Source organism: Myxine glutinosa, chromosome 1 (assembly GCF_964187855.1).
Source record: "Myxine glutinosa chromosome 1, kmMyxGlut1.1, whole genome shotgun sequence".
Taxonomy (NCBI): domain Eukaryota; kingdom Metazoa; phylum Chordata; class Myxini; order Myxiniformes; family Myxinidae; genus Myxine; species Myxine glutinosa.
This window is the reverse complement of record NC_136261.1, coordinates 194287844-194312999: the sequence shown is the minus strand read 5'-3', so window position 1 is coordinate 194312999 and position 25156 is coordinate 194287844. Positions and strand designations below refer to the sequence as shown.

General features: G+C 45.3%; 1 protein-coding gene across 3 annotated transcripts in view; it reads left to right on the top strand.

Moving 5' to 3' along the window:
• Nucleotides 1-1878: 1878 nt before the first annotated feature.
• Nucleotides 1879-25156, top strand: part of SVEP1 (sushi, von Willebrand factor type A, EGF and pentraxin domain containing 1) — a 159184-nt gene continuing 135906 nt past the window's right edge. For 2 of the 3 annotated variants that reach the window (XM_068124490.2, XM_068124500.2), the window contains exons 1-3: nucleotides 1879-2402; nucleotides 2555-2639; nucleotides 2929-3120. In XM_068124490.2, the coding sequence (XP_067980591.2) occupies nucleotides 2051-2402; nucleotides 2555-2639; nucleotides 2929-3120 (629 nt within the window). In that variant the 5' untranslated portion in view covers nucleotides 1879-2050. Of the gene's footprint in view, nucleotides 2403-2554; nucleotides 2640-2881; nucleotides 3121-25156 lie in introns of all 3 variants that reach the window. The other variant, XM_078781927.1, reaches the window with a different exon arrangement.

Genomic DNA, 25156 nt, shown 5'->3' with positions numbered 1-25156 from the left:
ATTTCGCCTTTATAATTTCGAGCGCGTAAACGCGCTCCGGATCGAATTCTACTTCCCAAAATTTGGGCCTAACAAATTTAGTCCCAGGTCCGAATCCGACACTCCTGACACCAATTGTTACAGACACGACTTTGATGTTATGGTGGGCCGAGCGGAATGGCCGCCGTGTCCGCACAAGTTACCCGATTATACTCGAACGTTGCCGAGTCGCGCTACGCTAAATCAATGAAGGAAAAGGACACAACGGCTGGGATTAAAATGACACGACACCAGGGATACGGTTCTCAAGACCTCCGGAGGAGGTTATATTAGGGCGGAAGGTCAGATTACAACGACAAGAGGGACAGCATAGAAAGGCAGGCACTTAGACACACTCTTATATTAGCCCCGACAGACGACAGATAAACGGGACAAAACTGACTCACACGGGGATTGATGGCAAGGAGGGGCAGGTCTTCGATGGCTCAAGGTGCACCTTGGCTCAGGGGCAAAATCGACCCGGTCCAGTCCAAAGATGCGGGAGGTCTCACTCAGCGCTCGGAGGTGGTGACTTGTCTTCTCAAGCTGGGGGCGCATCTGACGTCACGTCCGGTAAGTCGCCGCGTATATCCGGCGGGGAGTGACACGCCCTCGGCTCGTTAGCTCCGCCCCAGATGGAATCGGCCCGTTGCTTCTCATTGGGTGCGTGCGGGGGGGTTACCGGCTCCGCCCTTGACGAGGGGCTGACAGGGAGCCCCTTCGTGGTAACCCCGTCGGAGCGCATGGTCAATGGCGGCTAACCGAGCCGGAGTCAGGACGCACACTCCCCGCGCCGCGCCGCCCCCATTCTCCTCTGTTGTTGTAGTTGTAGTTGTAGTTGTTGTTGTTGTTGTTTCATGGGGAAGATGGGAGGAGGTAAGGGGAGGTCCTAAACTCACTACTGGTGCCATACGATCACATTCTGGTGCAACGAAGAGTCAGAATTAATGGAAACGAGTCCTTAACTGACATAGACTAAGAATAACTAGCAAGATGTCCGAAAGTTGTCTACGTGAGATGCGGTGGACCTGGGCACGACATTTAATGGGGGAAAAAGGGGAAGGTCGGTTCTACAGAGTGTTATTTACAGGCAATGGGACTAGGGAATGGGGGATTGGGGATAGTTGGGGAGTATTGGGGAAATAGGGGAGTATTTACAAGCGGATATTGAGGCCAAGTCCCATATCCGCAACAATATATATACATAGATATCAGCATTTTATTGTTTCCATGCAACATCACTTTTGGCTCTAATGTGGCAGTTGTGCAAGATTGAGCACGTGACATGAACTTGGTCAATAAAATGATCTTTTCTTCCATCTGATATTTATTTGCACCTAAAAACTATTTACACAGCTGTGTTATCAATCAGCAGTTACTTGTTACCAGAATGTCAACACAAACATTTGTGAAAGCGACGGCCTATCTTGAGCGAAACAGTTTTTATTCATTTGTACAACAGCAGCATTGCCTTTTCCGTGTCGGATATTAGACATAATTTATTTATTTCATTATGAGTGGTTTATTTAATCCATCGAGTTCATACTTGTCATGTGCTCATGGTTGTGGAAAGACCTTACACATACATTGCCATCAAGTATGGTTTCATTACAATGCTGCCTGCGTGGCCATGTATGATGACGGTGATCCGTGTGGTTAGGGTTGTTGGGACGTAATGCTGCACATGCCAACGATGAAGCAGATAAACACGGTTTGGAAACGGGCTGCTCGCACATTCCTCGTGTATGGGGCCACGATCTGCAGGGCAACGACAGGGCAGGAGACAAGAGGCGCAGGCAAGGGCTGAAAAAATGGGTAGGGTTAGGGTCATGAAAGAGGGAGAGTGGGGGGAGCGTGTGTACTCGGGAGAAGGAGCGTGAGTATGAGAAGTGGAGAAAGAGGGAGAAGGGGAGTGAATGGAGAGTTGGAGAGAAGTGGGATTACTGAGACGAGAGACAGATACAGAGCCTGAGGGGTTGCGGGGGGAGGGGGTAGGAAGTGAGAAGGAGAACGGCAGTGGATAGCTGTAGCCATGATCCACATTGTCCAACTGAACCTGCCTTGGAATTCCATCGGATTTTTTACCATCACACTGTTTTCACTGATACCTACACTTTCAGGTAGGCCTCACTGGCCTGACCTACAAGATCTTTCTGACCGAGCTGACCGAAGGTTTTCAAAAGTTGAAGATCCCCCGGGCAATACAGAATCGAGGCAGCAACGCGTGAGGCCTATGAGAGAGTCAACTGCAGATGTGTCAGAATACCAGAGACTCTCTTCCAATGTTTCGCTGAAGAATCATCAACAGGAATCAAGAGAAAGTTCTGGATGGATCGGTTTGGCCCAACTTTCTGGAGGGGCTGACTTTAGATCCAACCGTAGTAGTGAGTATCGCATAAACACAAACTTCTACTTTGCCTTTTTACTTTGTTATCACTAAAACTTTATTTATGTTTGTACGTCTGAAAAATCGATATCTTTTTGTGTCCATCGATAATGATTCGTTGCTTTTGATCGATTTCTTATCTTTCATCAGAAGTTCCATGTTTACCACCAGACTCCATGATGTTTGGGGTAATGGAGACAAATGAACTTGACCTCGGAGGAATTATTTCATTCAGGTTTGTTTCCCCCATCAAACTTTTTTGGAACTTGACTTTGTACTGAAGTTTTATGACTTAGGTTTCGACCTTTGTTGAAAGATTTCCATTTTCTCATGTCATTTTCATCGTCGTGTCATAGTCCTGTTGTTTTTGTTTGATTTAAAAAAAAATGGCTTTGTTGGGTAAAGATCATGATTTTATAATATTCCACCACAAGTTTTGCTATGCCCTCAGGTATGATGTATGATGTTTGTTGACAGATGATTTGGTCCAAGTTGTGCTCATGGACACGGCTGCACTATTACAGGTGTGATGAGGGATACACCCTGATTGGACAAAGGATTGTCCAATGCTTTTCTAATGGCAGCTGGAACTCCCATTTTCCATCATGTGAGCCTGTCTCCTGTGGGCTCCCAGAAGATATCACAAATGGTTTCTTCATCGAGAGTGGCATTACGTACAAGTCGACAGCAACATACGTGTGTACATCTGGATACCGGTAAGCATTGTTATATGGATACCAATGATATTATTAGTCAAATAAACTTTTGCTTTCTCAGAGAGTGCAACAGCGCACTCTATGTTGGGTGGTCCAGAAAAAAATGGCCGCCACATGCATACAATACAAAAATGATATGTTCAATAGAGGGTCTGCAGTGCCAGAGGGGACAGTTTTGGCCCAAGTCTCTCCAGCTGGCAAGGTCTGACAATCGAGTGGCAAGAATTTGGAATTTGTCCAGGGTGCTGCTGCTAACTCACCTTTTCTTTGTGAAAGACACCATGGGGTCTATTCTGTCCACCAATGCAACTGGTGCAAGCAGATGGCCAATCTGTCAAGTAGCTAAACAACCAAATTGTTTTTTTTTATGCCTCCGCCCGCCCCCGAAGGTGGCCGGAGGCATTATTCCCCTTATTTTTCTTCTACTTCATCCTCTTCTTATTATTATTTTTCTTCTATTCTTTCCAAAGCTAGCTCAACATTAGCTTAATCTTACTATAATTCACCAAATGTCTGTCTGTCTGTCTGTCTGTTCCCAGGTACCGCAAAAACATCTCAACCGATCGCAACGAAATTTTGGGTGGGTAATCCTGTGACCCCCCTGGAGTAAAATAGGCTATATTGTTTTTCCAATTTTTTCCTAATTTTCCAATTTTTCCAATTTCCAATTTTCCAATTTTCCAGTTTTTCCAAACACGATGGAATAATATTTACTGATATGAACAGTGATGTGGCTTTTGTTGAAATTCTACAAATACTGTTTAGATTTTCATGATTTTCGTGTGATTTGATTTAACGGATGTTTTATATAAATCGTTTAAAATATAAAAAGCCTTCAATTTCTGATATTTTGCCTTTTCATTTGGGCCTCCCAATTGAAGCCCCACCCTTGGGGCGGGTAACGTTGCTGGTAGTTTTAATACAATAGAATCAAAACCTTAAGCAGCAACATCCATGACAACTAAACATTTTGATAACTTGAAATCTTTCATAGTGATTATATCAGCAATCTGCATGATTGCCTTTGTGGTTGGACAACACTTTGCTCAAACTGTGAATACTCAGCAACTTACCATGTGCTGTCACCATGCTCTGTGAGGTGCCCTTAGGGAACTGACTTCGCATGTGCCAATCAAAGTATAGAAATGGTGGTTTAATAACTTCAGTATGTTGAAGAATATGTAATATATATAAATATGCAATTTAATATATATAAATATAAATATGCAATATAAATATGCAATTTGAAGTGAATATTTTAAATGTTGAAGAACTTCAGTGCAGGGTGGTGGTCGTAGTGGTTCATATGCTGGGCCGCTGATGTAATCCCCCACCCCCATTATCAGTCATCTGGTGCTTATTTTGCCCACCTCGGGTTAATGGGCCCGACCCTAAAACCCCAAGACCCTAAGACCCTAAGATAACACCAGGCTAACTGCAGGGTAACATACAGGGTGTTCAAAAAGAAACGCACCCAGTTGGAGAATGCATGTTTATTCATGGGTTGCATTTATTTTTGAACACGTATGGATAATACATAGTATTGTGTTGTGGAGGAATGTGATGCACTCATCCTTAAAAAGAGCGGAACAGCGAGTCAATCTCAGCGGAATTCTGGGATTACGTGCAATCTGTATATCGTTAAACAGATACCTGTAGTTTACCTGACCTCACTATATTTATTTGTTGTTCCTCTACAGTATGTTACAATATATTTGACAACGTTGTGAATGTATTAGCTTTATCAGTTTAATCTACATTTATTAATTATTTCACTAATTTGAAGTCTTATTACCTGCAACTGGGTTTTCATTATTGCATCGATATGTGTTTGTTTCATGTTTGTGATGTGTCTGTCAAACACATAATGAGTATATTTCTGAGAATTTGGGAATTAATGAAATAGGCAGAGGGTTTTCAAGATTGATTTGTTGTGAATGAAGTGTCATCTGTATTCAGTCAGGCCAGGCAACTCTCATGTCCCATATTTATTATGCTGTTGTGGAACTGATTCCCAGTGGGTTCATGATGCATAATATAGCACAATGATTTCCTTCAAGTGAATGTCCAGTATAAGCATAAAGTAGTTAATTGTGATATTAGATATGCATTGGTTATGTAACAGTTAGATGACGTCTACCCATCCCTATGTCTGTTTCTAAGATTGTCAACCCTTTTGACCCCATTTTTCATTTTTGAGTTTTTCCTCTGTAATTTGTCATTTATCTGTCTTTTTCATGTTCGCTAGGCCGCGAGGCATAAGTCCAGGTGGCAAAGTAAAACAAGCGTCGCGATCACCACGGTTTGCCTCTGAGCTGTAAGGGGAAATGTCAAGGCAGGGTCGTTCTACCAACCAGGATGATAGGCGCCCAATGGTGTGAGAGAGGATGGGCATGGGACATCACGGCGTGAGGTTGGGGTCAAAGACGATAAAGGTGTACACAGCGGGGGTTACAAGGAACAAGGAGTTGTCTGCACTGAACCTGTGCAAAGGCTTCGTCGTGTCTGCAAGGATGCAGCGCTGCACCATACGCCCATCCAGCCAACCACACTTCCCCTCCTACTCCTCCAATATACCAGGCTGCGTGCAGAGTGTGTGATCAGCATCAAGGACGTATGTGACTGGCTGTGACTATCTTAATCAGTTCCTGCTGTGCCCAGCGGGCACAGCAGGGGTATTTGTTTATTGTCTGTGTCGTATCTGTTGTCTGTCTCCAGTGGTATGCGTGAGGCCTTAAGATAGTTAATTAAGGAATCCTACTTGTTGGTTGGTACCGTGGGTGCATATAAGTAGTAGGTTAAAGGGATTGTCGTTTGCTTCTTGCACAGTACATTCCCTCCTCATGGCCATTATTATTACATTATTAAATATACATTATCTCAGATGATTGTGGTTGTGGTGGCTGATGCATTTGGTGGTTTTAGAAGACCCATTAAGGGAATAATTGGTTACGGTATGCACACCGCATAGGAGACCGCACCACATGACTTCGGGAGGTTGCTCGGCCTAAATATATCGAGTCACGTGACGCCTTATAGGCTTGAGGCTGGACCGTTTTGGGGTCCCAATCTGTAAGGTAACACAACATTCAGATGATTTGAAACAACAAAGGGTTTACCTTGCATCGCTTTTCTTGGTTGCTTTAGGCAACCTTTTTTGGGTTAGCAGAGCAGGGGATTAATAACACTGGTCAACAGCCAAATTGTTTTTTTTTTTTGTTTTTTTTTACAAGATCTAAGGCTCGTAATGGAGCACACACACACACACACACACACACACACACACACACACACACACACACACACACACACACACACGGTTACACTTGGCCTGGGGAAAGTGCCATCACTTCCTCCTGAATTATTTTCAACTGTTTCTAACTAATTTGGTGCCCACGAATCCGAATCTGACCTTAAAATTCCACTATCACATAACCTTGACGTAGTACATCATAAGTGTGGAAAAAATCTTCAGAGCATGCGAATTTCTTTATTAAGTCTCAATAAGTCTATTTATTGTCACAAAAAATAATATGAACTTAAAGTTTTTATTTACATCACATAAAAAAATGTAAATCTCCAAAAATAATATGAACTTTATAAAATATCACAAAAAATAATATGAAGTTAGTTTTTATTTACATCACATTAAAAGTGCTTCTGAACTTTTCTTTTGCGTTTGTAGGAGCAATCACTTTCACGCTGTAAAGTCCAACAGTAGTCGCCCATCATGTTTGGATTGAATCGGCCTTGATATCGAGTCTCCATGATGGCAATTTCCTGGTGAAACCTTTCTCCATGTTCATCACTGACATCGCCAAGATTTTGTCGAAAGAAGTCCAGATGAGAATGGAAGAAATGTACCTTGAGTGACATTCGATCACCGAGCGCCTGGTAACTCTTCAACATCTTGTCCACAAGCTCTTCATAATTTGGTGCTCGAAAATTTCCAAGGTAATTGTTAGCAAGAGCCACAAAGCTATCCCAAGCAACGCTTTCCAGCTCAGATAGTCTCGTTACAAAGTCCTGATTAGTGAGTACAAGACGAATTTGAGGACCATTGAAAACACCCGCCTTTACTTTGGCCTCAGATACAATGCCTTGGATCTTCACTAGCAAGTAGTGGAAGCCAGCACCATCTTGATCCATGGCCTTCACAAAGTTCTTCATCAAACCAGGTTTCAAATGAAGTGGTGGTAAGAATACCTTCTCAGGGTCAACAACAGGTTTGTGAATTTCAAATGAAGTGGTATTCATATGGTGTACTGGTTCTCAAAAACTGGATGTGCTAGTGGAAATTGGATATCATAATCGAAATCTGCAGGTTCATGTTGGTTAGAATCACCTCAAAATATACTAGAACCATAAAACGTTAAAAATTTTGTTGACCAGTGAATGTAAAAACCAGCCAGCTGGGATAATTGATAATGTGAGAGCTAATTAGTTGTTCCCTCAGATTATGGCTGAGAGATGTCATTTGGTCTTGATATGTGCATTGCGTGTGTGTATATATATATATATATATATATATATATATATATATATATATATATATATATATATATATATATATTGTTGCGCATATCCCTCGGTTAATACCGTAGGATCGCGGATGACCCAAACAGACTTAAATGGGGGCGACGATCAATGACGGATTCGACTATAAAAGCACGGGAGGAAGAAGGAAGAGTAAGAAGTGGCAAGCTCTACCAGACGCCCCGAAGGCAGCCCTCGGTCCTGCAGGGAATGAACTCACACGAACACAGGATTTTGAATAGAAAAGAAAATAATGCAAGGATTTATTTACAATAAATAGTGGGACAGGAAAATAATGCGCCAGTAAATAAATATCCTAAATCGGGACGTCCGCACAACTCACTTCAACGACAGCACAGGGGGATGAATCAATAAAATAAAACGTTTGTTGTGTATTTGTGAATGCGTCATATCTGTCTCTGTCGTCCAGGCCCCAAGCTCGCGTCCGGACGTGGCTCCGTGCTTGGCGGGAAGGAGGCCTCAGTCCACCTCGTTTGCACGCTCCGCTAGTCCAGCGCACGCCGCCAGGTAGGCCCTGCTCGCACACAGGCACCAGCCTCGCTCCAAGCACCGCTCCAAGCACCAAGCCTCAAGAGCACCAAGACCAAGAGCTCCAGGAAGAACCCAGGGAAGCGAGCGCGAAGGAAAACCAGGGAAGAAGCCAGCCAAGAGCTCCGAGCGCCAAGAAATCTCGAAGAGTCCAGCGTAGAGTCCAAAATGCCCGCGAGCCAGTCGTTTTGTCACTCGCCCTGTAACGTCAGCTCTCTCCCTCTACCAATCCGTGCCTCATATGTTATTGGTCTTTCGCGCCTTCCGCACTGATTGGCCGAATGTTAGCGTCTTTCGCACTGATTGGCCGAGGTGTCACCGCTCCTTCCACCTTCCTTTCCTGGCTCCGATGTTTGTCGCCCATGGTGGCGTTCTGCGCAGCTGCTGCCTGCTTGTCTTTCCGGTTTGTTTTATTGTAAGGGAGGGGATTTAATTACTGTGGTGCACAAAGGGTCTATCTAAGTGTCTATGGGAGTGTGTTGCCATAAGGGACACTGGGATGGTGACAGAAGGAATGACAAACAAGGGAATTTTACCCCATAATCCCTGTACTAATTAGCATGTCCCGCCCCTTTGCGGCGGGGACACAGATACGCACTTATTCCGACATTCGGGCTAAACATAGAACTTATTACTACCTATCACGACATTGAGTACCTACCTATGCAGATCTACCTGGATCTAGATATTCCTCTACCCCCCTGACATAACAATATATATATATATATATATATATATATATATATATATATATATATATATATATATATATATTGTTGCGGAACCCAACGTCGGCCTCTGTTCCCCTTAGAGGGGGGATTAATCCCCTCTTCTATAACTGACCGACGTGGTCCCTGACACTGCCCAGCTACCCCCGGAAAGGTAGGTGCACAGCCCCGTTCGTACCGCGGACAGATGTTAATTGCCGAGCGGTTTTAGCAACCGCGGCACGAACTATTAACAATTACTAGACCCGATTCCTGAATGTTGGCCAAATCGTGCCACAGGTATTCAATGTGGAAACCTCAAAGACGAAGGATGTGAAGAAGAAGAAGACAAAAGGTTGGAAATACAAATATAATTTATTACTCCTATTATGTACATTCAAAAGAAACCAAGGGAGAAGGAAGAATAAGAAAATAAAGACAGAAAGAGGGACGGACCAGAAGGACACAGTGAAACTCTAGCTTACCTATTAACAGTCTTACTTAAACCCCAGGACAACACAGAAGACGGACGAACAATCAGACTTACACAGGGGATGATGGCAGGAACGAATGGCGGGAAGGATCCGGGTGGTTGGGATGATCGCAGCTCGGGTTGGGCAGCCGCCGGCTCTCCTCAACCGTCTCTCGTACGGCGACGTTGCTTCGAGGCTGCAACTTGGTTCACCGCTCAAAGCTGCCGTGGTCAAAAACTGCGGTGGTTTCAAAGCTCCTTTTGTTCAAGCTGCTGTGGTGTGCCGCATCTGATGTGGGGGCGTTGCGTGACGGGTTCTCTCTCTCTCTCTCAAAGGCTTCCGCGCACGCTTTTATTGCCCCTGGGGCGAACAAGCCACCGCCCACGACACGCCCATTGGTGAGCTCACCTCGGCCTTGATTGGTCGCGAGGGCTCACCGATCCCGCCCCTAGAGGAGGCATTTGCAAGGCCATGCCTTGGGCCTGGCGCTGGGCTGACTCCTCCCACCTTCTGCTCCGAGATGACCTCGTGCGTAATGGAGTCTTGCAGTGAAAAACTACAACCCCAAGGCAGCAGCGGAATTGCAGAAAACCGCCCAATGCAGTTGGCATGACAAAAGGGGAATGTGAAGGGAATCTACCTTGTTTGAATTTGGTGCAATGGAGTGTTAATTAATGGAAGACAAAGCCTTAATCTAATACACATAATAAGGAGATAACTACTGAACAAGGAGGAAATCTATGATTGGCTACGTGTGGTATATGGAATAACTACGGGAACGACCTTTGACCTTTATACACAACAAATGGAGGAAGGAGGGTGATACTTTACAACAACAATAAAAAACACAATTCTCATATCCACAACACTGCACCCTCCTCCTCTTAGGCACGTCCGGGCCTATTACTTTTACCTCTAGTGTGGCACGTAGGTGTAGTTCCCTCTACATTTAACCTGACCCTGAGTGTGACAGTTTTAAAACATAAATAAATATGTCCCGCTGCTCCATTGCACCCTGCCTAACAAACTCATGCCCACAGCTAACTGAATTGCGGAATTGTCTTCAAACTACAACATGAACGATGGGGGAGCATTATTTACAGTGACGCTACTTGTATTTACAAAACTAACCCAGGACCTTTGATTGTTCTTTTGGGGGGGGGGGAGACAGCCTGCCCTGCATCGACGCACCATGAAGCATCAAAAACGCACCAAAGCACCATCAAGCACCAATCGGTGCACAGTCACCACAGTTCAATAAAAATAAACCAACAAACCCCTGGTGGTGTCTTGCTCTATGGCTCCCTCTGCTGGCTATTGTCGTTCTTCCAGATGTTGTCAACTTCGTCTTCTTGCTGGCGGCCTATTTAGACATAATAAAAAGCACAAAACGTGTCCATTTTTCCTTTATTTATGGCCCACAGGGGGCCGACTATGGGTGGTTCACCTGTGTGGCAAAGGTGCCCTGTGACCAAGGTCCGCCAGCAAGATCTCGGGCCATCATGGCCGGTTCCAGCAGAGGGGCCATGCCCCCACCCATGGGGTCCATAAGTGGTGCTCAGCCACAGACATGTGGTCCATAAGTGGTGCATCGATGCAGACATCTGGTTGCGGGAGTTTCGGGCACACAATGGCGGACTCCCGCACGCTCCCCTCGGCGCCCAGTGGCGCACAGTCCTCGGGTGGGAGACAAGGGGGGGGGGGGAGAAGACAGATGAGCGAGGGGTAAGGTCACAAGGGTACACATCAATAAAGGCAATGCAAGGTGAGGTGCGTCTGGAGACTGAGCGGAGAAAAGCTCGTCCCTACCGTACGTCACCCCCCATGTTACCTACTCTACCCTTGCCCTTACCCCATATGTACAAAAATCTACACATTTACAAATTCGTCACTACTGTCTCGTCTTCCCTATATTTCCCCTACACCAAATTCGTCCCCACAATCCCTCTAACCAAATTTGCCATCACCCAATTCATCATCAATCCTCATAAGGAGGGAGAGATGGAACAACAAAGCACAATGTCACACCCACGTCATGATGCATCTCACATTTCAAACATTTGCACCAAAAAATCACAAAACATGGCATGGTGTGGAGGTACGTCATCTCCTCAGGTGAGTGGATGTAGATGGTGTGAGGAGATTCTTAATCCTAACTACTTCCTAAATGACATTAACACACTTTACACTACCCAGGGTCTTTCCCTGCCAAACCATTGGCCAACTTACTCTATGTGGTTTTAAGAACCAAATTCCCATTGACCAAACTGTGGTGCTTCATCAATTTGGGGTCTCACTCCCCCGATTCAACTCCCTGTGCCCTTGCACAATTTCAGGACTGGGTCGTGTGGCTCTCCCAGCAGGTCCACCCACCTGCACACCTCCACCACTGCGGTTGCCTCCGAGCTTACCTGCTCCTTACCCTAACCTATCTACCTGGGGAAGGCCCTCTGGCGCTCTCCCCACTCGGTGCCCTCTGGCACTGGGCTACCCGGGTCCGTCCTCTGGATCCTCGGGCCCCATCCACAACTCTAACGGCTCCCAGAGCCCACCTGCGGCCTCACCTGGCCGACATCCTCACAGTGGTGGAGTGCTCAACCAACTACACACACTAACAGGCCACACGCCCAGCCATTTCCACGTCACTAATGCACCCATCCAAACACCATTCTTCCACCACGCACCACAGATGCCAATATCCAACCACAATTTACCTGTACCCCTACCTAACTCTTAAACTACCCTCCCCGGGTATTCGTGATGGGGGTCCATCCTCCTTTTCCCCATCCACACCTTCGCACCATCCACTCCACTCCACCGTTTCCACCATACTCACTCCACGACCATCCATTCCATACTCCATATATTCCACACTCCATGTATTCCACACAACCATTCTCCATTCACCTGTAGTTGCACACCTGTGCAATCACTCCTTTACCTGGTGCTTCCTGCACCCTGCTTCCTCCCAGGACCATTCGGTCAACCCAACACACATCACCATCACTCACTCATACACTGCTCCATACACCTGTTCAGTTGCACACCTGTGCAATCTCACCTGGTGCCACCTGCACCCTCCTTCCTCCAGGACCATTTGCTCAACACAACACTCAATCACCATTACTCACTCATACACTGCTCAATACACTTGTTCACTTGCACGCATGTGCAATCACACCTGGTGCTTCCTGCACCCTCCTTCCTCCAGGCTCACACAATCACTCAATACAATGCACCACCACAATCGTTCCTCATGCACTGCTCCATACACCTGTTCAGTTGCACACCTGTGCAATCACCATTGTTCCTCACTCACTGCTCCATACACTTCCACGCTCAATACAATTCACAATCACCCTTTCACAATACACTTCTGAATACACCATCAACACTCAAACAACCACACGGCATCATCTGAACTACCTGGTGCCCTGCTAAAACACTGCGCTTCCCCGTCTTCCCTTTAAACTAAGCACATCCCACATCATTATCATCCAACTACCCTCTCTATGTCCCCACTACCTGTCCAATGTCACCACCTAACCTTACCGTTACCTATGGTCATCTTCTCTAGATCCCTATCATTATCCTAACCCTCCCGGGCTAGTTTTCACTGCCATAAACCCCATAAAACTATTGCTCCTTTGCCCCCGCTGTGAGAGATGGCAGAGTTGCCATCCCACCACAACGGGTATCTCTCACTCGAAATTTTGCTCACCAAATTCCAGCCAATCAAAAATTTTCCAATCACTGCCAATCCTTCTACCAATCCTTTGCCAATCATCAAATTTTGCTTTTTAAATTCACTATTTTCAATTTCGGATCCAAAACACTATCATCATTACAGTCCGCTATATCTGAGCCTCGGTGTGTCGTTACATTTTCAAAGCCCGGCTTCGCACAGCCGAGCAATGAATTCGGGTGGTTTGGTCGCCTGCAGGTTGAATCCGTCCGGCATTCGGTTCAGGGGGGGGGGGGGGGCTTCGTTGGGCAGAGATTCCACGCACCATCTCGGCGCGGCACCTCGAGGTCGCCGGCCCGATGGCTCAATCTCGCCCGGTCGGAACCCCGCCCCCGCTAGGGGGCACCGTTCCGCTTCCTCCTACTTGCCCTTGAACCAGACCGGTCGCCTTGCCCGGCAAGGCCCGGACTCGACCGTGCGGGGCCTTGCATCCAACAAAGCGCACCGCGCACCGAGCGCCCGCGTCGGCTATCCGTCACTCTAAACGCTACCCCGTTCAACGTCGATGCCTTACCCGCATGCTCACATGCATACGCGACCCTTTCCACACTCACCAATCCCGGCGTCTCGGCACCTCCAGTGCATCCCACACACTCCGTCCATTCCACCACCGCACTCCATGTTACACACCACACCTCTCGTGCACACTTCGTTCCACACCTCTCCTCCGTTACGTCCTCCGTAACACTCACCATGGGCGTGCACTCTTGCATCCACACACTCACGCGCTCCGATGTGCCCTGCCGCACACATGTCACAACCAACTCAGGTGTGTGTTCTCGCACACTCTCGCCGTTCATCCCAAACGTGCATCCTCGCACCCGCTCCTCCACCAACTCACTCTCCGGGTCACACTCAGCCTCACACGTACACTCTGTTTCACACAGACCCTCCGACGTGCATTCTCGCTCGCACTCGGTTTCACACTCACGCTCCGATGTGCCCTCTCGCACTCGCGCCACCACCAACTCACTCTCTGTGTCACACTCCGTACACCCCGACGTGCATTCTCGCTCGCACTTGGTTTCACACTCGCGCTTTGTAACACGCTCATTCCCCGATGCACACTTTTTTCCACAAGCGCACCATTTCCACTCACAGGGGACCCTTCACCAACGCCCGGATGCTTTCTCGATCCCAAGCGCGTGAAAATTCTTTTGTCGTCAAACATCCTCCTGCAAAATCTCCCCGCACAATACACAGCACGGCTCACCTGGGGGATTCTCTTCTCCACGCGCACCTGCAAATCTTTATATAATAAGGATTTTTAAGCACAGCATCGTGATGTGAGCACGGACTTTGTACATAATCCATTTCTCCCTTCAATTCTCGGGCTACCTCCGTCATCTTTTCAATTTCCACTATAACTATTGCTTTTTCTTTATTCACCACGACGACCGCTGGCTTTATTAAAATTCCCTCTTCTACCTCAGCGGTCGCCGGCTGCCCCATACCCCGGGTCGCGATTTCTACCCCGGTTCAGTTACCCGTGCTTTTCTCCACTTCGCCCAACCAGTGCTCCTCGACCCGCTTTACCTCGTCGTGCACCCTCGGGACCCTCTCGCCCACCATGCGATCCATGGTCTCCCCACATTCTCGCATGCGGTCACCCATTCTGTCCCCAAATTTACTTATTTGCTCACTCCGAGCATCTATCTTATTATTTAGTTTTTCCAATCTCTTCATGATTTGCGCCATGAGGGCTTGCATGTCGAAGCCCGCCGGTACAGTGGGCTCGGCTACTGCGGCCACATGCGCTGCGCCACTTGGTGCTGCTGCCACCTCGTGCGTGAGAGCGCCATTTTGTGCACTTGAAGCCCCCTCAACCACATCCTCATTTCTCTCCTCCTCCATATACATTTCCCTGGGGTCCTGGGTTACCCCTAACCCCTCTTCTAATTCCCCCACAGGCATCCTGTCGCCTTGATCATCCATGGCGCGATTTTTTAAAATTTAAGATGTTAAAATAAAATCAAATTTTGGCCGCTCAAAATTTGAGCGCGCTATTCGCGCTTCAGGTCTGAATCTCGCTCCCGACACCAAATGTTGCGGAACCCAACGTCGGCCTCTGTTCCCCTTAGAGGGGGGATTAATCCCCTCTTCTATAACTGACCGACGTGGTCCCTGACACTGCCCAGCTACCCCCAGAAAGGTAGGTGCACAGCCCCGTTCGTATCGCGGACAGATGTTAATTGCCGAGCGGTTTTAGCAACCGCGGCACGAACTATTAACAATTACTAGACCCGATTCCTGAACGTTGGCCAAATCGTGCCACAGGTATTCAATGTGGAAACCTCAAAGACGAAGGATGTGAAGAAGAAGAAGAAGACAAAAGGTTGGAAATACAAATATAATTTATTACTACTATTATGTACAATCAAAAGAAACCAAGGGAGAAGGAAGAATAAGAAAATAAAGACAGAAAGAGGGACGGACCAGAAGGACACAGTGAAACTCTAGCTTACCTATTAACAGTCTTACTTAAACCCCAGGACAACACAGAAGACGGACGAACAATCAGACTTACACGGGGGATGATGGCAGGAACGAATGGCGGGAAGGATCCGGGTGGTTGGGATGATCACGGCTCGAGTTGGGCAGCCGCCGGCTCTCCTCAACCGTCTCTCGTACGGCGACGTTGCTTCGAGGCTGCAACTTGGTTCACCGCTCAAAGCTGCCATGGTCAAAAACTGCGGTGGTTTCAAAGCTCCTTTTGTTCAAGCTGCTGTGGTGTGCCGCATCTGACGTGGGGGGGTTGCGTGACGGGTTCTCTCTCTCTCTCAAAGGCTTCCGCGCGCGCTTTTATTGCCCCTGGGGCGATCAAGCCGCCGGCCTCCACGACACGCTTATCGGTGAGCTCACCTCGGCCTTGATTGGTCACGAGGGCTCACCGATCCCACCCCTAGAGGAGGCGTTTGCAAGGCCACGCCTTGTTCCTGGCGCTGGGCTGACTCCTCCCACCTTCTGCTCCGAGATGACCTCATGCGTAATGGAGTCTTGCAGCGAAAAACCACAACCCCAAGGCAGCAGCGGAATTGCAGAAAACCGCCCAATGCAGTTGGCATGACAAAAGGGGGATGTGAAGGGAATCTACCTTGTTTGAATTCGGTGCAATGGAGTGTTAATTAATGGAAGACAAAGTCTTAATCTAATACACATAATAAGGAGATAACTACTGAACAAGGAGGAAATCTATGATTGGCTACGTGTGGTATATGGAATAACTACGGGAACGACCTTTGACCTTTATACACAACAAATGGAGGAAGGAGGGTGATACTTTACAACAACAATAAAAAACACAATTGTCATATCCACAACAATATATATATGTATGTATGTATGTATGTATATATATATATATATATATATATCATATATATATATATATATATATATATATATATATATATATATATATATATATACACAGTCACGTGAAAAAGTAAGTACACCCCATGTAAAGTTTTGACTTTTTCGACATATTTCAACATACAGCTATTTGATCTTCATTTCAACAATATTGATAGATAAAGGTGATATAATATAACAAATATCATGAAACATTTACATTTTGTAGTCCATTGTATAATTTAAATAAACATTAATGCAAATTTCGCATGTGGAAAAAGTAAGTACACCCTTGGCTCTAATAGGTGGTATTGCCCCCTTTGGCAGAAACAACCTCAAGTAGGCGTTTCTTTTAACTGTCGACCAGTCTCTGACATCGACTGGGAGAAATTTTTGCCCACTCCTCCATGCAGAATTGTTTCAGCTGTGCGATGTTTGAGGGGTTTCTTGCATGCACAGCTCGTTTCAAGTCCCCCCCCCCCCTACAACATCTCGATGGGATTTAGATCCGGGCTTTGACTTGGCCATTCCAGAACCCTCCATTTCTTTCTTTTCAGTCATTCCTTGGTGGATTTACTGGTATGTTTAGGGTCATTGTCATGTTGCAAGGTCCACCTTTGGTTGAGCTTCAACTTTCTGACAGATGGCCTCACATTATCCTCAAGCACCCTCTGGTACAATGAATAATTCATAGTGGAGTCTATGATGGTGAGCTGCCCAGGCCCTGATGCAGCAAAGCTGCCCCAAACCATAATATTTCCACCACCATGCTTTACAGTTGGTATCAGGTTCTTGTGGTCAAATGCTGTCTTTGGTTTTCGCCAAACATGTCTTCTGGTACTGTGGCCAAATAGCTCTACCTTTGACTCATCTGTCCAGAGCACATTGTTCCAGAAATGCTGGTCTGTGCCTCGGTGTTCATTGGCAAACTTTAGACTTGCCCTGATGTTCTTTCTGGACAACAAAGGTTTCCTCCTGGCACACCTCCCATGTAGATCAAATTTGTGCAGCCTCTTTCTAATGGTAGACTCGTGCACTTTGACATCAACAGTGGCAAGGGCTTCCTGTAGGTCCCGTGATGACATTCTGGGGTTCTTAGAGACGTCTTTCAGCATCTTGCGGTCTGCTCTCGGGTTGAACTTGCTGGGGCGGCCTGGCCTGAACAAGTTGGCAGTTGTTTGGTATCTTCTCCACTTGTAGATGATCTTCCGGACAGTCGAATGATTGATAGATGATCTTCCGGACAGTCGAATGATTGATTTCAAATTGTTTGGAGATCTTTCTAAATCCCTTCCCAGACTCGTAGGCATCTATAACCTTCTTTCTGAAGGCCTCAGAGAGCTCTTTTGATCTAGGCATGGTGACACCGCACACTTCAACAACAAAGAGCAAACCAAACGAAATGTCTGAGGTTTAAATAAGACAGGTTCCTCCAAGATCCTCTCTAACGATGTTCTAATCATTTGCACCTGAGCTGGTGCACCTGTTTCTAATTTTAGGTATTTGAAGTAGTGATAAATGTAGGGGTGTACTTACTTTTTCCACTTGCGAAATTTGCATTTATGTTTATTTAAATTATACAATGGACTACAAAATGTAAATGTTTCATGATATTTGTTATATTATATCACCTTTATCTATCAATATTGTTGAAATGAAGATCAAATAGCTGTATGTTGAAATATGTTGAAAAAGTCAAAACTTTACATGGGGTGTACTTACTTTTTCACATGACTGTATATATATACAGACTTGGCATTTAATATGGAATATTTTTTTTGTGGGGGTGAACGTACTTTTCAAGATGACTTAGAACCAAAAGTTCATTGGAATTATGTTGAAATTATTCTAGATTTTGTTAATGTGACCTTTAAAAGAAACAAAAACCACATTTGACATTTCGAAGCAAATAAATTGATCCTTGAAAGTGATGTAAATTGATATCGAACTCAATTCACGGACAGTACTGTGTTAAACTTCTGTACGTTTTCCAGAAGTATCTCTTTATTTTGCACATTAGCCAAAAAATTTTTTTAACAAAAACAAAAGTTAAATTACGACTGGGATTACGGACAGTAAAATTACAGTTCAGTACTTCATGTAACCCCCACGAGCATTCAGGAGAGCACGTACATGTTGAGGCATGCTGTTCACGAGATTTGCCAAGGTTTGGACAGGAATCGCTTGCCATGCAGTTACAATAGCCTGCTGCAATTCATGCACAGAGGTCGGCTGCTGGTCCAAGTGGTCGATTTGATGCGTTAATTCTGCCCACAAGTTCTCTATCGGATTCATATCCGGGGACATGGCAGGCCACTCCATATGCTCCACACCACGGTCAGCAAGAAAGTGCTGGATCATGCGAGCACGATGAGGCCTGCATTGTCATCTTGGAAGACAAAGTTTCCTCGAAAGGCTGCACGAATAAACGGAAGCAATGTTTCTTCCAGAATGGCCCTGTGCTTGAACTGGTTCAGGTTTCCATTCAGAACAACCCGGTCAGTTTTGCCCACTGCATGAAAATCAGCCCAAACGGTCACCCCACCACCTCCAGCTTGGACTCTTGGCACTATACAATCTTCGTTGTAGGCTTCATGCACTTGTCTGCGCACTCGGACACGGCCATATTGACGATAGACCAGAAATCTAGACTTGTCACTGAAGATCACGTGATTCCAGTGTCCTGGCTGCCATTGACGGTGCTCTCTGGCCCACTGCAATCGGCGCTGGCGGTGTTGTCTGGTCAGACGTGGCTTTCTCAGGGGACGCCTGGCACGATAGCCTGCTTGAACCAGTCGTTGGTTGACTAGCCTTCTGGATACAGGCACATTTGTCAGTTGCTGCCACTCAGCCCTAAGCCGATTAGCTGACTTGGTACGGCCATTGCGGACGAACCAGTGCAGCTGGCGATCATCCCTTCTTGTGGTTCTGCGGGGACGTCCTGACCTCGGTATTGGAGGAGGGACACCCCACTGAGCATTTCGTTTCAGGATCTTTGACACCTGACCTTGAGTGATGCCTTACTGGCGAGCAATAGCACGCTGTTTCATGCCGGAATTTCGTAAAGCCACCACTAAATGACAAACAGCATTGTCGAGTTGACGGACCATCTCCAGGGGAAGCGGCAATAACTTTTGTAGACGTGCAGCAGTTGTTTTCCACGAATACAGAACGCAACAACCCTTATATACCCGATTGTGAAGCCAATCGTCAAATGTACCTGCCCGTACATTTTGTCACGCCACCTGTGATATAATCCTGTTATTGACTTCTTGCTGCGACAGACAATCAGTGACATGGTTCTTTTAACAAAGAAATCAGCGAAGCGTAAAAAAAGAAACTCACCAGATTGATATACAGAGTTCAGAAAGTAAACCCAAGTCAAGAAAAAAAAAATTCCATATTAAATGCCAAGTCTGTATATATATATATATATATATATATATATATATATATATATATATATATATATATATATATATATATATATATATAAAACTGTAAGAAATAGTAGAAACTCCAAAGTACGAGCAGGGCGTCTCATTTGTATTGAATATATAATCGTTAGATTAAATAAGACGCGGACGTAGCTTCAGGACGTCGATCTTTAATTGTCGACAAGCTTTCGACCAACAAAGGTCTTCTTCTGAGTCTACAAAAACAGCAGGCATGTATATCAGTCAAGTGTGTATGGTGATATGTGTGTGAGATGTGTGATGTGAGTAAAAAATTGCATACAGAAGGAAGAGCCACGCCAAAGTTCACTCACCAGCCCCAAGTTCGACGGAAGTGACCGTTTGCGTCACGGTCACTTCCGTTAGGGTGCACGTGCATATACAAATATAGAGATATACATACATAAACACACAAGCATATATTCATATCCCATTTATATTCATATAATATATTTATATATTTATATAAATGACATATAAAGGTAGAATGAATGAATGAATGAATGAATGAATGAATGGGTTACGGTTAACAATTTGATTGGGTTGATGTGGGAACATGCTTTAGTCATCAAAATTTATGCCATGAGGGACTTTTGTCCGAAGTTTGTGTATCCAAAAGGACTCACGTTTCAGAATCGTGGTGTGTGATCGATTTGTGATTGATTCAATGGCAGAGATCTGAATGTCATTTATAGAGTGATCCGGTTGATTAAAGTGTATCGTGTAAGGTAGAGATTTGCCCTGACTGGTGTGGAAGTTATTGATTTCTGACCGGGTGTTATTAAATCGTGTGTAGAGTGTATTTTCAGTTTTTCCAACATATTGTTTGGTGCACTTTTGGCAAGTGATTAGGTACGTATATGACCCACGTAGATTTGCAGTTCGTATAGGAGGTGATGGGGAATTTTTGTCCAGTGCTAGAACTACAGAATTTGTTTCCTTCTAGTAAATGTTTGTGAATAATACATTTGTTTGCTGTGCATTTGTAGAAGCCAGGGATCCTAGTTTCTTTGTTGTGGGGCTGTGGGTGCTTTGCTTTTACCAAGAGGTCCCTGAGTGTCCGACCACGTCGAAATGATGTTAGTGGAGGTTGAGGAAATGTGGTGCCGAGTGTTTCTGATTGATGGAGGAGAGGAAGGGCCTTATTCAGAATACTTGGCAATTGGGATGAGGTAGCAGAGTAGGTGGTTACCAGTGGGACACGGTTAGTTGCAGGTTTGGGTTTGTAAGTCAGAAGGTCTGCTCTCGGTATGTGTTTTGCTCGGGTTATTGCTTCTTTCACAGAGTGAGGGTCATAGTTTCTTGCAATGAAGTGTGTTTCTAATTGGCAGAGAGAAGTTTCTTCTGCCATTTTTGTTGAGCAAATGCGTCTTACTCTGAGTGCTTGACTGTATGGTATGCTTGCAATTGTATGTTTAGGATGAGATGAAGAAGGGAGAAGGTAAGAGTGGGTGTCTGTTGGTTTGGTGTATAGTTCTGTTTCGAGTCTGTTATTTTGAAGCGTGAGTGATGTGTCTAGAAAGTGAACTTCGGACTGTGAGCTGTCGAATGTGAACTTGATGGTCGGATGAATCAAATTTAATTCATTTTGGAATTGTGCGAGACTACGGGGGGATTTTGACCAGATGAACTGGATGTCATCAATATAACGTACCCAGGATTTTTCCAAGATTCCGTGATGAGGTTGTGCATTGATCTTGGCCTCTATCATTCCCATGAAGATGTTAGCGTACGATGGTGCAACAGGGGTACCCATAGCGGTACCTTGAGTTTGAATGTAATGTCGTCCGTTGAATTGGAAATTATTCAGTTTGAGTGTCAGTTCTAATAGGCGCATAAGGTCTTGAGTAGGTGGCATTGGGACTTGTCGTGTATCGAGGGCTTTGCGGCATGCAGACAGGCCTTCTGAATGTGGAATATTAGTGTAGCGGGATGTAACATCTGCTGTGACTAAAATGGTTTGGGAGTTGAAAGGTGAGTATATTCTGTTCAATCCTTGGATGTGGGTCAGAAAACTGGTTGTGTCCTTGAGGTATGAGGAGAGCTTCAACACGAGAGGACGTAAATGACAGTCAACAAATTTTGATATGAGAACAGTTGGACATGTGCAGCCAGATACGATTGGTCTACCTGGATTGTTTACCTTGTGTATTTTAGGAAGAAAATAAAGGTTAGGGCAATGAGGATCTTTCGGAACCAAGCGAGATTTGATGGTTTTATCCACCCGAATAGAATCTACTACCTTTTTAACCTCTTCAAGATGTAAAAGGGTAGGGTCGGATGGGAGCTCTTTGTAAGTATCACTATGTAGTTGACGATTACCTTCTGCAACGTAATCGGTAGTCGACATAATGACAATGCCAGTACCTTTATCTGCTGGCTTTATGACTATCTTTTCATTGTTTTGGAGATTGTGAAGTGCTCGTCGCTCTGCCTTTGTAAGATTGTCCTTATGTCTGGAACAATTATATTTTTGTGCCACCTTTTCAATTTCATTGCTCACTTGTTCCATATAGACATGTAGATATGGATTGTCAACACGTGGTGTCCAGGTGCTTTTTAGTTTAGGTAAAGTGAGTTGTGGTGTATTAGTATCGGTGTATGTGATTGTATGCGTGGTTGTTGTTGTTTGTTGTGGTGTTGACGGTGCTGGGTGTACTTTAGCAAAGTGTGCCTTTAATGTCATTCGCCTACAGAAATCTTTTAAATCTTCTTTCAATTGTAATTGGTCTATTTGTGGAGCGATTGGGCAAAATTTTAAACCCTTAGAGAGCAGGTTTATTTCCGCCTCACTGAGGGAATGATTGGAAAGATTGATGATCCCGAGTTTAGGTAGATCTACAAGTTTGGTTGCAGTAGAAGTTCTATTGTTGTTGGTTTGACTATTTTCAACCTCAGCTGTGTTCATTTCCATGGAGGAACGGTTCTGCATGTAATGATGTCTGCGGTTTGTGTATTGTTTTTTACGATAATGTCGATTTTTGTGTTTATGCTTAAGTTGGTCAGAAGTGGTTTGAGAAGTGGTTGGAAGTGGTTGGAGTGGTTGGGGTGGTTGAAGATGGAGTGGTTGAATTGGTGGAGAAGTGGTTGGAAGTGGTTGTAGTGGTTGGTCAGAAGTGGTTGGAGAAAAGTGGTTGGGAGTGGTGGTTGGAGTTACCTGGTTATTGTTTGCAATGGGTGTATTCTCTTGAGATGGTTTTATATGCTTGCATAACATTTCATCACGTTTAAGTTTCCTTTCCTTAACTTTAACAATGTCGTGTTTAGCAGCCATTAGCTTATCATTGAATGAGCACATTATGTGGTGGTATTGTCCAGGATTCACATTCTTCCACATCTTCTCCTTCTTTTGGCTGATGTTCTCATTCAATTTGATTAATTTTATTTTTACTTGTGTTATTACAATCTCCAGTAGTTGTTGAGCAGTGTTCCATAGCAGTAGATTCCAACGTGCAGTGATGACGTCATCATTGGTTTGCGTTGCGAAGCAAGATCGTTTTTTAATGAGGAGACCTTTAGGTACGATCCCTCGTTGTTTATATTCGTTTAGGTAAGTGAAGTGTAGTTCATGTCTTTGTCTTTTTTGCATCAATCGTTGAAGTTCATTGATCGTGGTGGTCAGGTATACATCGTTGTTGTTGTTGTTGTTGTTGTTGTTGTTGTTTGTTGTTGTGTTGATGTTGTTGTTATATATATATATATATATATATATATATATATATATATATATATATATATATATATATATATATACAGATATATATGTATATTTTTACGGATCTCAAACGTCGGCTCTCCCCTTATCAAGAGGGGGTTAATCCCCCCTTTTTTTTTTTTTTTTTTTGTATACTGAATCGAGGCTCGTGAAAGAGCTGACATTTATTTCACAAACAAATCAACCAGACAAACAAAATATATAAAAAGAGGGAGCGGAAGACAAGAGAAGGGGAAGCACACAAACACTTGAGGGCACACAACATTTAAGAGCAGGGAGATGTGTGGGAGGGAGAGGGCTTGGGGGGAGGGGGGTGGCAGAAGTATCAAACACAAGGACACCAAGGACTTCCAGGACAGAAGTTGGTATTTCAAAAAAGTGGAATTGGGGTGAAATTAGCGGGGATAGAAAAGATCAATGTTTTGGATGGGGGAAGATAAGAGATGGTGGCGAACAGCTGTTTTAAAGACCTGGAGGGTGGAGTGGGATTGAAGAGAGTGAGGGAGTTTGTTCCAGAGGCGGGAGAAAAGAGGAATGAAGGAGTGAAGGTGAGCAGAGAGTCTTGATTTTGGCACTTTAACCATAAGAGGGTTGCAGACAGATCTTGTGCGACCTGTAGGAATATTTGCTGGACAGAGCCCAGAGAGAGCTGGGGGGGGCAAGGCCAGAGAGGAGTCGGTAGAAGACGGAAAGACCACCAACCTGCCTGTGGTGAGTGAGTGAGAGGCCCTTGGAGTTAGCTTCATCGTGGGAGATTCCAATGATTCTGAATGCTTTGGTTTCAACAGCGTGAAGACGAGCTAGGTGTGAGGCAGGTGCCCCAGCCCAGAGGGGAGAGCAGTATTCCATTGAGCTGTGGCTGAAAGCCTTGTATGTGGTGAGGAGCTCAGGTGTGCCAAGGAAGGACTTCGCACGACGGAGGATGCCCAGTCCGCGACTGGCTTTGGAGGCCAGATTTGAAATGTGGTTTTCCCAGGAAAGATCATGGCAGATAATGAGACCCAAAAGCTTGAGTGACAGAACTTCTTGTTGAGGATTATTCAGAAAGTGGATGGGAGGGTTGTCCAGTCGGTCTTTTCGGAGAGACATCATAAGAGTGTGAGATTTGTCAGGATTGAAAGACATGTTCCACTTGTATGCCCAGTCTGTGATTTTGTCCAGGTCTGCAGAGAGTGAGGAGGCTGCAGACTGCCGATCTGAGGGATGAAGAATGGAGTGACAGAGAGTAGAGTCATCAGCAAAGAGATAGAGAGGATTTTCAAGAGAGTCAGAGAGATCATTGATGAAGACCAGAAAAAGCACAGGGCCCAGAACACTGCCTTGGGGAACTCCAGCCTGAACAGGAAGAGGAGATGAGAGAAACCCATTCAGGGCCACACGTTGACTACGACTAGAGAGGAAGTCCGCCAGCCATGCGTGGAGATTTGCATGGATACCAAAAGAGGAGAGTTTGGTGAGCAGAGCGGGGTGCCAGACCGTATCGAAGGCACGTGATATGTCAAGGG